Source organism: Saccostrea cucullata, unplaced genomic scaffold (assembly GCF_032062105.1).
Source record: "Saccostrea cucullata isolate Sc308-1 unplaced genomic scaffold, CSIRO_AGI_Scuc_v1 ctg16386, whole genome shotgun sequence".
NCBI classification, from domain to species: Eukaryota; Metazoa; Mollusca; class Bivalvia; order Ostreida; family Ostreidae; genus Saccostrea; species Saccostrea cuccullata.
In genome coordinates, this window is record NW_026941015.1 from 1 (window position 1) to 13,033 (window position 13,033).

The 13,033-nt window shown below is 37.0% G+C and overlaps 1 protein-coding gene across 1 annotated transcript; it reads right to left on the reverse strand.

The window, feature by feature from the left end:
• Positions 1-51: 51 nt before the first annotated feature.
• LOC134256938 (probable cytochrome P450 CYP44) lies at positions 52-4,419 on the reverse strand (the record flags this gene model as incomplete). Its single annotated transcript, XM_062739609.1, has 4 exons — positions 4,327-4,419; positions 3,233-3,432; positions 2,143-2,368; positions 52-230 (listed from the first exon to the last, which is right to left on the reverse strand). Coding segments are annotated over exons 1-4 (625 nt in total), but the record flags the coding sequence as incomplete, so codon positions are not given.
• Between the last annotated feature and the right edge of the window lie 8,614 nt (positions 4,420-13,033).

A 13,033-nucleotide genomic window follows, 5' to 3' on the forward strand; every position in this document is an offset into this window, starting at 1 on the left:
AGCACTAGTTTATTGTAAAATTCAAGCCAAACTCCCGTCAAATAACTTTACCTTCTGTTGAGAATTCCATTAAATGCTGTATTACGTCATCAATACGATCTTTATGACGGAATTTATCGACAAAATCATCGGCAATTGCACTAATGGCCGGCAAGTATTTATGGACCGACTTCCGTCGCAAAATGGCTCTTTGTGACGTTTTCCTCAGGGCAAACCACTCTTCATCATTTCTAAGAAACATATTAGATCACCAGGAAAAAAAGAGCGACAAAAAGCATTGTACAGCAATTCAAACAAAACTTTAAAATATGATCGAGGAATAGTATTAATTAAGATATCATTTTTTATTGTAATTAGATTATTGTTGAAAAGGCAACACTCTTTAAAATGGAAATTAAAAAAAATCAAAGTACTCAGAAGTACAGAGAGCCGGGTTCATTTACAGAGTAGAATGGATTTCTTACATGAATCACGTTTATATTCTGATGAAAAAATTATTTTAAATCTATCAATATAAATGATAAGACACTGACAGTGAGTTTTTCAATCCTAATACCACGGTCCGATTTTGTCAGAATCAGAATTAAACTGGTACCGCAGCTGAATGTAAACAAACAGGCCAGTCTGGTTCCCTCTCCTGCTTTACCTCGTATGTGTAGAGAACTACGGTAACACTGATTATCAAAAATCCTTACGCTAATGAACTATGTTCTTTGACTTGTGAAGTTTTCAAAGTCATTACTACTAATGTTTATTTTATATAGATAAAACTTCATTTTATTTTTGTTGCTTTATTTAGCGTTTGTATTATCTCAAAAGCGGTTGAGAGTAAGAACTATATATTTTTGCACGTAACTTTAAAATGGCGACTATGGGGTCAACATCCTGCCTTGAACAGGATCACCTAAGCCGGCAATTGCTCTTTGAGCAATAAGCCCGGCTAAAAACACGTTTTAATACATGGCAAAAAATATCAGTATAGGTATGTACGAGGGTTGTCCCGTAAAATCGTGGACAAGTTGTCTAGTGTAAAAAATAAACTTCACTGCGTTCTGAAATTTTCACTATTGTTTAGTACATATTTTAGTAATATACACAGCAAATTTCAGATAAATATATGCATAAATAAACAAATTATGTGATTTTATGCCATGTATTGTATCACCTTGCGGCGCATGGATTATAACGTCAAAGTGTTTAAAACAGCGTCACGTTTTATCTTTGCTGAAAATGAAGTTGGATGAGTCCGACTTAAATTTAGGAATTTCATTGATACACATTCTTTAGTCTCCATAAACAGTCGAAGAACCAGTTGGCACCCTTATGCGATCTTCTGAAGATTTATCAGTAAGTTACGGACAATATTCTCACCATCATTCAACTAAAAGAAAATCTCATATCGGCGGTCTACTGTGACAGCGTCTTTTTGCTATTATATTAGGAGATTGTCCGTATGTTTTGTACTCCCCAGGGACTCGATTAAAAAAGACTTCGCTAAGAAAACTCCTATTTCATTTGTATACTTAAGATATGGTGATATTTTTATAATCTTTTTTCTTCTATGGTCATTTCAAGTCTCTAAAGGTGTCATTACAACATCGAATCAAAACGGAACTGCTCTCCGGTGCGCCGTAACGTCATAAAACGTCGCCATTTTTCGTGTGTTGTGTTTACCACTTTCCCATTTCGAATGCTCGAGAAACTGCCAAAAATTAACGAAATGCCTTAAAATTTTTACAAAGACTACAAAATTGATTGTGGAATTGAATTAGGAAAATTTTAATCCAAATCTTATGTATTTAAAATTTTTATTGTGATTTCAAACTTGTGTATTTTTTAGTAAGACCTTGGTTTTTTGTCCGTGCACCGTAGGACAATACCCCGTGCACATTCAAGAGTAATAAAATATTTATTTTTGCCTATATTTTATCAAAAAAATTATCATGCACTTAAATATGATAAATAAACATTTACTGAAATTTTCAGCTAAGTGCGCCCATTACTTTTCGAGAAAAACGCTTTGTCCACGATTTTACGGGACAACCCTCGTACTAATTTCTGTCCCTTGTGTGCAATTGCATTTTTTTTCGGACAGGAACATATAATGATTGAGATAAAAACAATTACTATAATATTTCTTACAATGCTGTCAGTCCAGGTTTTGTTCGAGTTCTTTCCGTGTACACTTTGGTTAGTGGCAATATTCCACGATACGGATACTTTCTATCATTTCGGAATACCTTTTCTACGTCCCGAGGATCAGTAAGAAAAACGTACCAGTCATTTCCTAGTCTTTGTTTACAAATCGGCCCATATGTTTTTGTCCAACTTAAAACTCTTTGCTGCATATTGTCTTTAACGTAATTTGCTGAAAGAATTCATGTATAACTAAAGATAATTTAAAACATAAACATGTATGAGTAGATAATATGAAATATTTTTAATTGAATGATGTAGACTGAGAAATAAAAATTATAAGTATGGGTGGATTTTTTTCTTATTTTTGTTTGAAAACAAGCAAATTCCACCTCTTTTGGTGTCTTAGTGTATTGGATACCACTAGTTTATGGCAACAAAACAACTTGATACACGTAATGCACATGTCAAATATCAAAGCCCTATCTCTTCTCAATCAAAAGTTATACATAAGGAAAGAAAAAGTTTTTGATAAATAGGTCAAACTTCAAGGTCATAGGGTTAAAATTCATAGTGTATTTAGAAATGTCTTGTCATATGTGCATTAACTGTAACAAGATGTGTCAGAGCGTGCTATGATATTTAACCCCTTGACCTCATGTTTGACCTAATTTTCATAAAATTTAACGTTGGTGAATACTTTTGAATGACAGATGATAGTGGGTTTATATTGGACACAATATGCCATATATATATTATTATATAGAGACTTCATATTTAAAATGCATACTCCACTAGATAAGCACTTTCAACTGACACCAAGGACAATGACCTTTTGACCTTGACTGTGACCTATGTACTAAAAATAGATTTTTAGAACTTTCGGTATAACTTTTGAACCATAGGAGATAGAGACTTTATATTTGGTATGCCTACTTCACTAATTAAGTGCTTTCAAATGACACCAAGGTCAATGACCTTGTGACCTTGACTGTAACCTTTATGCTAAGAATAGCTTTTTCGAACTTTGTTGCCGCCGGGGGCACAGTGTTTCACAAACACATCTTGTTTTTTATTTGTTTAATATCAGACTTACTGAATGGCCTCATTTGTAAAATTAGCCCCAAATATGGCAGTTGGTATATACCAGAAGGGCCAGGAATTTCTTCAAATGGTCTGATATTGCTTTCTGATAGTAACTCTTCATTTTGTAAACCCTGAATTCCAGCAACCGTTGTTTCAGAGAAACTCGGTGTTGTAGTAAAGGGGTGATGATCAGTTAGTCGGAGCATGTATCTGAGTGAAAAGAAATTCAAGAGGTCTGTAGAAAAATAAAGCTGCTCTTAAGGCCACACCAGTAAAAAAATTTTGTTCGTCGGACCCGCGCGCTCGTATTTAAACAAAACTTTACAAATTATATTAATTTAAAATCCCCGCACCATGGGAATTCTGTGCTGTTTTCTGTTCCATTTCCGCTCTATTTATCGTACTTTTAATCTACTTACTCTGCAAATCAGAAAAAAATATAATTCTCCGCTCAATTTTTCTCATGCCCCGCCTAAAAATTTTGCCTACAATAAAGTAATACTAATATTATTTAACCGCTAGCCCGCTCGTACTTTTTTCATCAAATGTCCGACGAACAGGAAATTAATTTGGTGTGGCCTAAGGCATATATACTATGTAGTCGATCGCTCTTTATATGTTCTAAGCGCTATATATAAAGTAGGTTCATATTTTTTCAAACAACATTATAAGATCATGTACAGAGCCAATGAACAGTACATAGAAAGAGAATGTTTACTGAGGTGAAGTACCTTCTGGTTAGTTCCCTTTTATCGGTTGAATTTAAGCAAAATTGCGCTGTATTTTTATTGGATTCATTGCCTTATCAGTACAATCTGATGCACATTTAATAAATGGAAAATGGGTTGTATCAGTAAATTTACTTCATCATTTGCAATCAAACTTTAAACATACAATTACTTGCACATTATTTGCCAATTTGTATAGTACGAAGACTATTCATTTACCGGTTTCAATGTTGTATATTATACATTATGCAAAGAATGAATATGAGGAGTGTTTGTATAAATCAGAAAATCATTGGAATGGATATAAATAACACAATGAAAATGTACAATTGTCAGTTTATTCAAAGGAAGTAGATATCAATAATTATTAACTTACCTGCCCCTCAACTTCATCATTCCTCCGACGCAAATCTTGAATTTTCATTTGTGAATTCAATGTTACCTTGACCCGTTTTATTGACATTCAGACTTATCTACATTGGTCCTTTTATAACTAATCAAGGCCTGTGTACACGATTTAGAATTGTTGATTAATTTATTTTCTCCCATACAACTAGCCAAAAGACAGAATTTAAATGAAATATTTGCACAAGTATGGAATATGCATTTAGCAAGACTTCCAGAAGAGTAATATATAGACTTCAATTCTATATACCGTAATAAGCACTTTGTCATACTAAAATATTAAAAAATAAATGAATAGGTATTGTGAGCAAAGAGCTCACTAAATGATACCCCCGCCTTCCAAATAAATATAATGACAGTGTCCATGTATTGCTATGGGAAACCAGAAATAAGTGTGTCGGATCAAAAAGTAAAATAGGAGGTCACACTGGCAATATGTAATAAAGATTCTGTGAAAGTCTCATCAAACTTCATTCAGTTGTATGAGAGGAGTTGCTTTTTAAGCGGGGGTTAACCAGTTTGTCCATCAAAAAACAAAATCAAAAAATGAAGAAACCAATTTCTGCATTTTTTTCGTAAATTAGGTAGACTAATCTACAGGTTCTAAAAATCTTGTGTTGAATAAATGTGAACTTTCCAGACATTTGATGAAATATTTGCACAAGTATGGAATATGCATTTAGCAAGACTTCCAGAAGAGTAATATATAGACTTCAATTCTATATACCGTAATAAGCACTTTGTCATACTAAAATATTAAAAAATAAATGAATAGGTATTGTGAGCAAAGAGCTCACTAAATGATACCCCCGCCTTCCAAATAAATATAATGACAGTGTCCATGTATTGCTATGGGAAACCAGAAATAAGTGTGTCGGATCAAAAAGTAAAATAGGAGGTCACACTGGCAATATGTAATAAAGATTCTGTGAAAGTCTCATCAAACTTCATTCAGTTGTATGAGAGGAGTTGCTTTTTAAGCGGGGGTTAACCAGTTTGTCCATCAAAAAACAAAATCAAAAAATGAAGAAACCAATTTCTGCATTTTTTTCGTAAATTAGGTAGACTAATCTACAGGTTCTAAAAATCTTGTGTTGAATAAATGTGAACTTTCCAGACATTTGATGAAATTTGTACGACTTTTATACTTATACTGAAATTAAGTTTCTTCTATACGTACTTCAAATATATTTTATAATGCACGTATAAAGCGTTTCCTATAATTGCAAAATTCTATATATTACTTCTAATTTTATATCATGCTAACGTATCTTAAGCTAGATTTATTCTATTTCGTAGAAGCCAACTCAACACACTTTGCCTAAAAAAAACTGAAAGTGTAAATTCACTATCAATGTTTTCGTTATAAGCATATTTTACTGTTCTTGTCGTAGACAAGAAAATGTAAATGGTTATTGAATTTAAATTAATCGTGTTTTCTTGACAGAGTTTCACATTTGGACACTTGAAAAGATCAGAAAAATACACGCATGTATCTTCAATGAAATCGCCTATTCTAAGATTTCCTGCAGTTTCAAAGAATTCGTTTTCAGATCGGGGATGACACTTCTTTCTATATAGAAAGACGTAGGAATGCCCTGTTATGTGACAGGATTTTAGAGGTGAAATACTAGAGCTAAACATCAAAAGTCAGGCGTAGGATGGGTTTAATGTTCTGGAAATGGATTCTCAGATAAGTAATATCGTTTGGGAGAGGCCTTGTTTCCAAATTAGTTTCCTCTAATTTTAGACAGATCGACCTTGGAAATTTATCACTGGATGATAAAAGTACAGTTGCACTCAATTTGCTTGTCATGAATCAAATTGTAAATTAAATTACATTTATAATTTTTAACTGATTTTTGTGTTTCTTGTAATTGCTATTCTGTTTGTTTCTTAAAATTATTTGCTGTTTTGTTCGTGAGGCCTCTTGGACTGAACCAACCGGTCAGTCTAATTCAACAAATCTTGTCACAAATCCTTGCAAAATTGAATAGTCGAATACATAAGTAAAAAAAGCAAATTCAAAGAATTGTGGTCCCCCGCTTTCGGTATCTTTTTGGGTAAGATGTCATTTTTTATGAAATTTTGTGTATAATATGAACGCCCTATCATAAGTCATCTATTTAGAAATTATCACTGAACACTAAGGTCAAGGTCAAAGGGTAAACGTTCTTGGTATCCAATGAAAAGTCTTCTCAAAAGGATTACATATGTGAAGTATGAAAGCCCCAGCCCTTACCATTCAGAAGTTATGGTCAAGGTTAAAGTTTTCTCATAAGTACAAAAAATCTCCAAGGTCAAGGTCAAAAGGTCAAGGTTGTTCGTATCAAATGAAAGGTCTTGCCACAAAGAATACATATGTGAAATATGAAAGCCCTGGTATCTACTGTTCAAAAGTTGTGGCCAAGGTCAAAGTCTTTGAAAAGTAGGTCAAACTCCAAGGTCAAGGTGCAAGGGGCAAAGTTCTTGGTATTCAATGAAAGGTCTTCTCACAAGAATTATATATATGAAGTATGAAAGCCCTAGCCCTTACCATTCAAAAGTTATGAGCAAGGTTAAAGTTTTTTCATAAGTACGGAAATCTCCAAGGTCAAAAGGTCAAAGTTGTTGGTATCCAATTAAAGGTCTTGCTACAAAGAATACATATGTGAAATATGAAAGTCCTAGTATCTACCATTCAAAAGTTATGACCAAAGTAAAAGTTTGGAATTTTTGTTTAAAAGTGGGTCATACTCCAAGGTCAAGGTCAAATTTGGTGGTACCCAAAGAAATGTCTTGTCGAAGGAATACACATGTGAAATATGAAAGTCATAGCTCCACTGAATCAAAAGTTATGGGCAAGGTTAAAGTTTTTGTGACGGACGGACAGACTGACGGACAGACAGACGGACAGACGAATGAGATTTAATGTCCCCTGCTTTCGCGAAAGCGGGGGACAAAAAAATAACTTTAATGTCTAAGTAAATTTGAAAGTCCCCCATTGCCAAAATTATGTAAGATCTTTACACAGCATACCTTTAACTCTTTACAACTTACGGAACTTAATGTTCACGTCATAGAAATATGATTTTACCATTTTCCCGCAAGCACTTTATAGCTAGGTACGATAATTGCTAAACAATGGTTTCAAATCATCTGTCATTTAAAATGGCATACTCATGACCAATGAAGTTTATTCAAAAATTAATGTTTTATACTACATGTACTTGTTGTAATTAAATAACTGGTATCAATTAATACCTATTGTGTGAAAGTAATTGCACTTGGATTTGAAAGCACAGATACACCAGTGCGGAAACAAGATGGAGTATTGGCCGCTAGTATAGAAGAAGAGCTTACTTGTTGGAAAGAGCATTTTGAAAGGGTATTAAACCAGGAATGTCCATCAACAGAACATGCTGAAATTATTGAAGCTATAGACACTTTGGACATTGATACCAACACACCAACAATTGAGGAAGTAAAACATGCCGTTAAACTTCTTAAGAATGGGAAAGCCCCAGGGATCGATCAAGTACATGCAGAAATGTTAAAAGCTGAGGTAGTATTAACACCCAGACTTCTCACAGATATCCTGCAAACTATTTGGCAGACAGAAACAGCACCAGATGATTGGAAGGTTTGTCTCATAGTGAAGCTGCCCAAGAAAGGTGACCTAGCTGACACAAATAATTGGAGAGGGATTATGTTGTTGTCAGTTACCAGCAAAGTCTTAAGCAGAGTCATCTTTAAAGAATGGCCTCAGTGGTAGACCCATACCTTCGTAACGAACAAGCTGGATTTAGAAAAGGAAAATCATGCACAGACCAGATATTTTCCTTCAGGCAAATTCTAGAACAAAGCAATGAAGGTACGTAGAGGCTACTTCCGGTATCGTATCATACGTAAACAACATCATATTCGTAACTGCCTCCCCAGTTGTATAAGTTCTATCATGTTGGTTTTGCTACTGCAATTAGCATTGTTAATGCACAGATCCAGAGATGGGAACAACACCAACCCATGCCTGGTAGGTGAGCAAATAGGTTACATCAGTTGTGTACCCACCACCCGAATTTCCTCCAATACGGCATGCTATTTTTGGATATTGAACTGTAAAAGTAATCATTACTCAATGCCTGACTTTAAAGCTAAACATCACAGCATTACAATCATGCTTATTATCAGTGGCATAGAGACAAACCCAGGCCCAAGATCAATTAAATATCCTTGTGGTATATGTAAAAAGTCGATGGGGACAGAAGGCAATCACATGTGACAACTGTGATCAGTGGTTCCACTCATCATGCATGGGAATGTCATCATCCAGATATGAAACCCTTGCAAACACCTCTATCAGCTGGACTTGTACCACCTGTGATGTCCCCAATCACTCAACCATTCTTTGTAAATCCATCATGTCTGTGTCTAACTCCTTTTCAGTACTGGTTAATACTCCTGATAGATCATCAGTCAGTCACACAGGTGATAATTCTGTGAATTCATCTATTGGCAGCCCCATGGCCACATCATCTCCTAAACATCGCAAAAACTTAAACAAAGAGTGTTAAATCAAATAAATTACGTATTGTTAATATAAACTTTCAGAGTGTTAAAAACAAAGTTGCAGACTTAGAGACATTGATAGATTCAGCAAATCCAGATTTTATTTTTGGAACAGAGACTTGGTTAACAGCTGACATGGCCTCATCTGAGTTTATTCCAAGCGAGTACCAAGTATACAGACGGGATAGGCCTTCAGATCCGCATGGTGGTGTGTTGATAGCTGTAAGACAGAATATTACCAGCTCTGCAGTAGACTGTGGGAAAGAAGCTGAGATGATCAGCATCAAAGTTAACCTCCATAACAGCAAATCAGCAATCATCACTTCTGCATATAGGCCACCAAACAGGGTTGACGATGATTATACATTCTCACTAATCAATGATATCACTGAAATTCGGAACAAACACACGTGTTCTTACTTCATACTTGGTGGAGACTTCAATCTTCCGGATATAAAGTGGCCATCTCGACAAATTACTGGTCGATCAGTCCCAACAAGAGTAACTGACCAGTACTGCAGCATGCAGGATGACCTAGCCTTGGATCAGATTGTGGAGTTTCCAACAAGAGATGACAAAACACTTGACCTCTTCTTTGTCTCCCACTCTTCCCTTGTAGAGAAGTGCAAACCTCTGCCAGCATTGGGCAAAAGTGACCATGACATTGTTATGATGGACACACTTATTACACCTACCATAGCCAAACCAGGTCAGAGGAAACTTTTCCTATGGAAGAGAGCCGACACACAAGCAATCCAGGAAAGTTTGAAGAACCTGGCAACTGAATTAGTGATAAATGACGACATCAATGTTTCATGGACCCAGTTCAAGAACCACGTTACAGACATGATACAGAAGCATGTACCAACCAAGCTGAGTAGGAGCAGGCATTCCCAGCCATGGATCAACTCTTCAGTCAAACGCCTGATCCGAGGTAAACATAAGGCTCACCGTAAGGCCAGATCCACCCAAAACCCAGACGACTGGACTCGGTATCGGCACTTGAAGGCAATAGCTCAGAGGGAATTTAGAAGGGCTCATGATAGCTACATTGATGAGATCTTCTGCAGCGACCTCCACAGCAATCCAAAAAGATTCTGGTCTTACCTCAAGGGTAAAAGACAGGACTCACAAGGTACTGTGCCTCTCAAAAAGGCTGACGGTTTGCTATACAGTGACAAGGAATCCAAGGCAGAGATACTCAACAACCAATTCCACTCTGTGTATACCATCGAGAACACCAGTAACATGCCAGACAAGGGTCCTAGCCCCTACCCGGACATGCATCGTATAAAAGTGTCACAAAATGGAGTCTACATCCCCCTTAAAAACATCCAAGTCAACAAAGCTATTGGCCCTGACAAGATACCAGCTAAGCTACTACATGACCACGCTGATCAATTTGCACCAATATTAACATCCATTTTCCAATCTTCTGTAGACACAGGAAAGATTCCAGACGACTGGCGACGGGCAAGTATTGTTCCAATTTTCAAGAAAGGGGACAAGCATTTAGCTTCGAACTATCGACCGGTATCTTTAACATCTATCCCTTGTAAACTCCTGGAACACATTATACATAGCCAAGTCATGGACCATCTAGATGAGAATTCCATCCTCTCAGACAGTCAACATGGATTCCGCTCTAAGCGTTCCTGAGAAACTCAGTTGGTGTCCACCATAAACAGTCTAGCCCAGAATCTAGGAGAAAAAGGTCAAGTAGACATTATCCTGCTTGACTTTTCTAAAGCCTTTGATAAGGTCCCCCACCAGCGGCTAGCTCATAAGCTAAACTACTACGGGGTACGAGGCACCACTCTCCAATGGATTACAGACTTTCTAACAGATAGGACACAGCAAGTGCTTCTAGAGGGCCATACTTCCTCAACTGCACCAGTGGTGTCAGGAGTGCTGCAAGGGACAGTCCCAGGACCTTTACTGTTCCTCCTCTACATTAACGACCTACCTGAAAGGACACTGTCAGATACTCGCCTTTTCGCAGATGACTGTCCCCTATGCAGACCTATCACAAATAAGGATGATGTAGTTACCTTGCAGAAGGATCTTGATTCTCTGACCAGATGGGAGGAGGACTGGCAGATGGCATTCCACCCAGAAAAATGTGTAGTAATACAAATTACCAACAAGCGGAAACCCATCACTGCTTCTTACTCTATACATGGGCACCTCCTAGATGTGGTTGATTCCAGCAAATACCTTGGAGTCACCATTAGTAAAGATTTACGATGGGACAACCACATTAACAACATTACATCCAAAGCCAACAAGACTCTGGTCTTCATCAGGCGGAATATGAGGGGATGTCGGACATCTGCAAGATCTGCAGCATACCAGGGACTAGTTCGACCAATCCTAGAATATGCCTGTGCAGCATTGGATCCCTGGAGCTCCAAGCAAGTCCAACAGCTTGAGAAAGTGCAAAGAAGAGCAGCACGTTTCGCCACCAAAAACTACCACGATTACCAACCTGGCAGTGTTACCCAGATGCTTCAAGATCTACACTGGGAACCGTTACAAACAAGGAGAATGAAGATAAGACTCATTTTGCTCTACAAGATCGAGCATGCTTTGGTGGCTATTCCTGCAGACATATGTATACCTGACATACAGTGACAGAAGGACTAGAGGCAGCTACTCGTACCGTCTACCACATACCCGGATTGATGCACATCGATATTCCTTCTTTCCGAGGACAATTCTAGACTGGAACCACTTACCATCTGTAGTTGCCTCAGCACCAACGTTAGAGTCCTTCCGGACACAGCTGGACTCATATACGAGGTGCCAGCTGCCCACAAACATCAACTAAGTGTGCCAGTTTTTAACTTTTTATTGTATATAGTGCCCTGATCGGGTTTTTAGCCTTGTCCGTCGCGTGTCACAGCCCGAGTACAACGCTCTAGATAGAGTATACTCGTACGGAAGAAGAAGAAGGAACATATCGCAAAAACTGGATACCTTCCAAACAAGATGTCTCCGTAGAATATTCAAGATATTCTGGCCAAACAAGATCACCAATGAGGAGCTGTATGAAAGAACACACACAGCTGCTATATCTGACCAGATTAAAGAAAGACGATGGAAATGGATTGGCCATGTGATGAGGATGAAACCATCAGAGATACCAAGGGTAGCCCTAAGATGGACGCCATCAGGAAAGAGAAACAGAGGGCGACCAAAGGAGACATGGCGACGGTCGGTTGAAAAGGAAATGAATGATCAGGGGTGGACTTGGGGCACTGTACAGACAATGGCAGCAGACAGACAGAGATGGAGGTCCTCGGTGCAGGCCTTATGTGCTCAAAGCACGAAGAGGACTAAGTAAGTAAGTAATTGCACTTGGGATGGTTTGTTTACGTAAACACAGACAGCGCTTGGAATGCATTGTCAGCAAAATGTAATAACATGCTTGGGGTGATCAGGAAAAGAAATATTTACACACTTAAAGCTATGAACTTGTATAATCAAATAACAATTAAAATACAACATAAAAATTAAGTAAACGTAGCTTATAACTGATTAAACAACGAAAAAAAATTAAGTTCGTGCCCTACTTTCGTTTTTAAATTAATCCAAATATTTTACTTTTTAAAAAATTCTGTACATTATTTGTGCAGTAAAAATAAGAGCTACATCTGAATTTGCATGTTTGGGGTGTGATTTATCAATAGAATCTGCGTATTTCCGAGGATTTCCCGACAACTTTGGCCAGTTTGGGAGGTTGTGCAATCGTAACAAGAGCGCATTCTTAACCTGCGACTTTATGGTAATAAATTTGAATTCACCAAAATATTATCCACCAAAATTAATGGTATACCTTAACAACCTAAAATCGCCAAATTTGTGTCCCGCCAAAAAAACCGGCTATACGGTATTAGTCTCTATAAAGTTAAGCGTAAATAATATTATGACGTAATATTTGAAAACGAAAATATCTTTTCTTATTTTATGAGATTTTAGCAATTATAAAATAGAAGAAAATTGGCATTAAATTGAAGATTAAATGAACTTTTTGAAGTGCGTGAAAATGCGTGATTGCGGGGAATCGGTATATGCGTGATTTTGCGTAAGAAATAGAAAATGGTATATGCGTTAAAATACGTGACTGT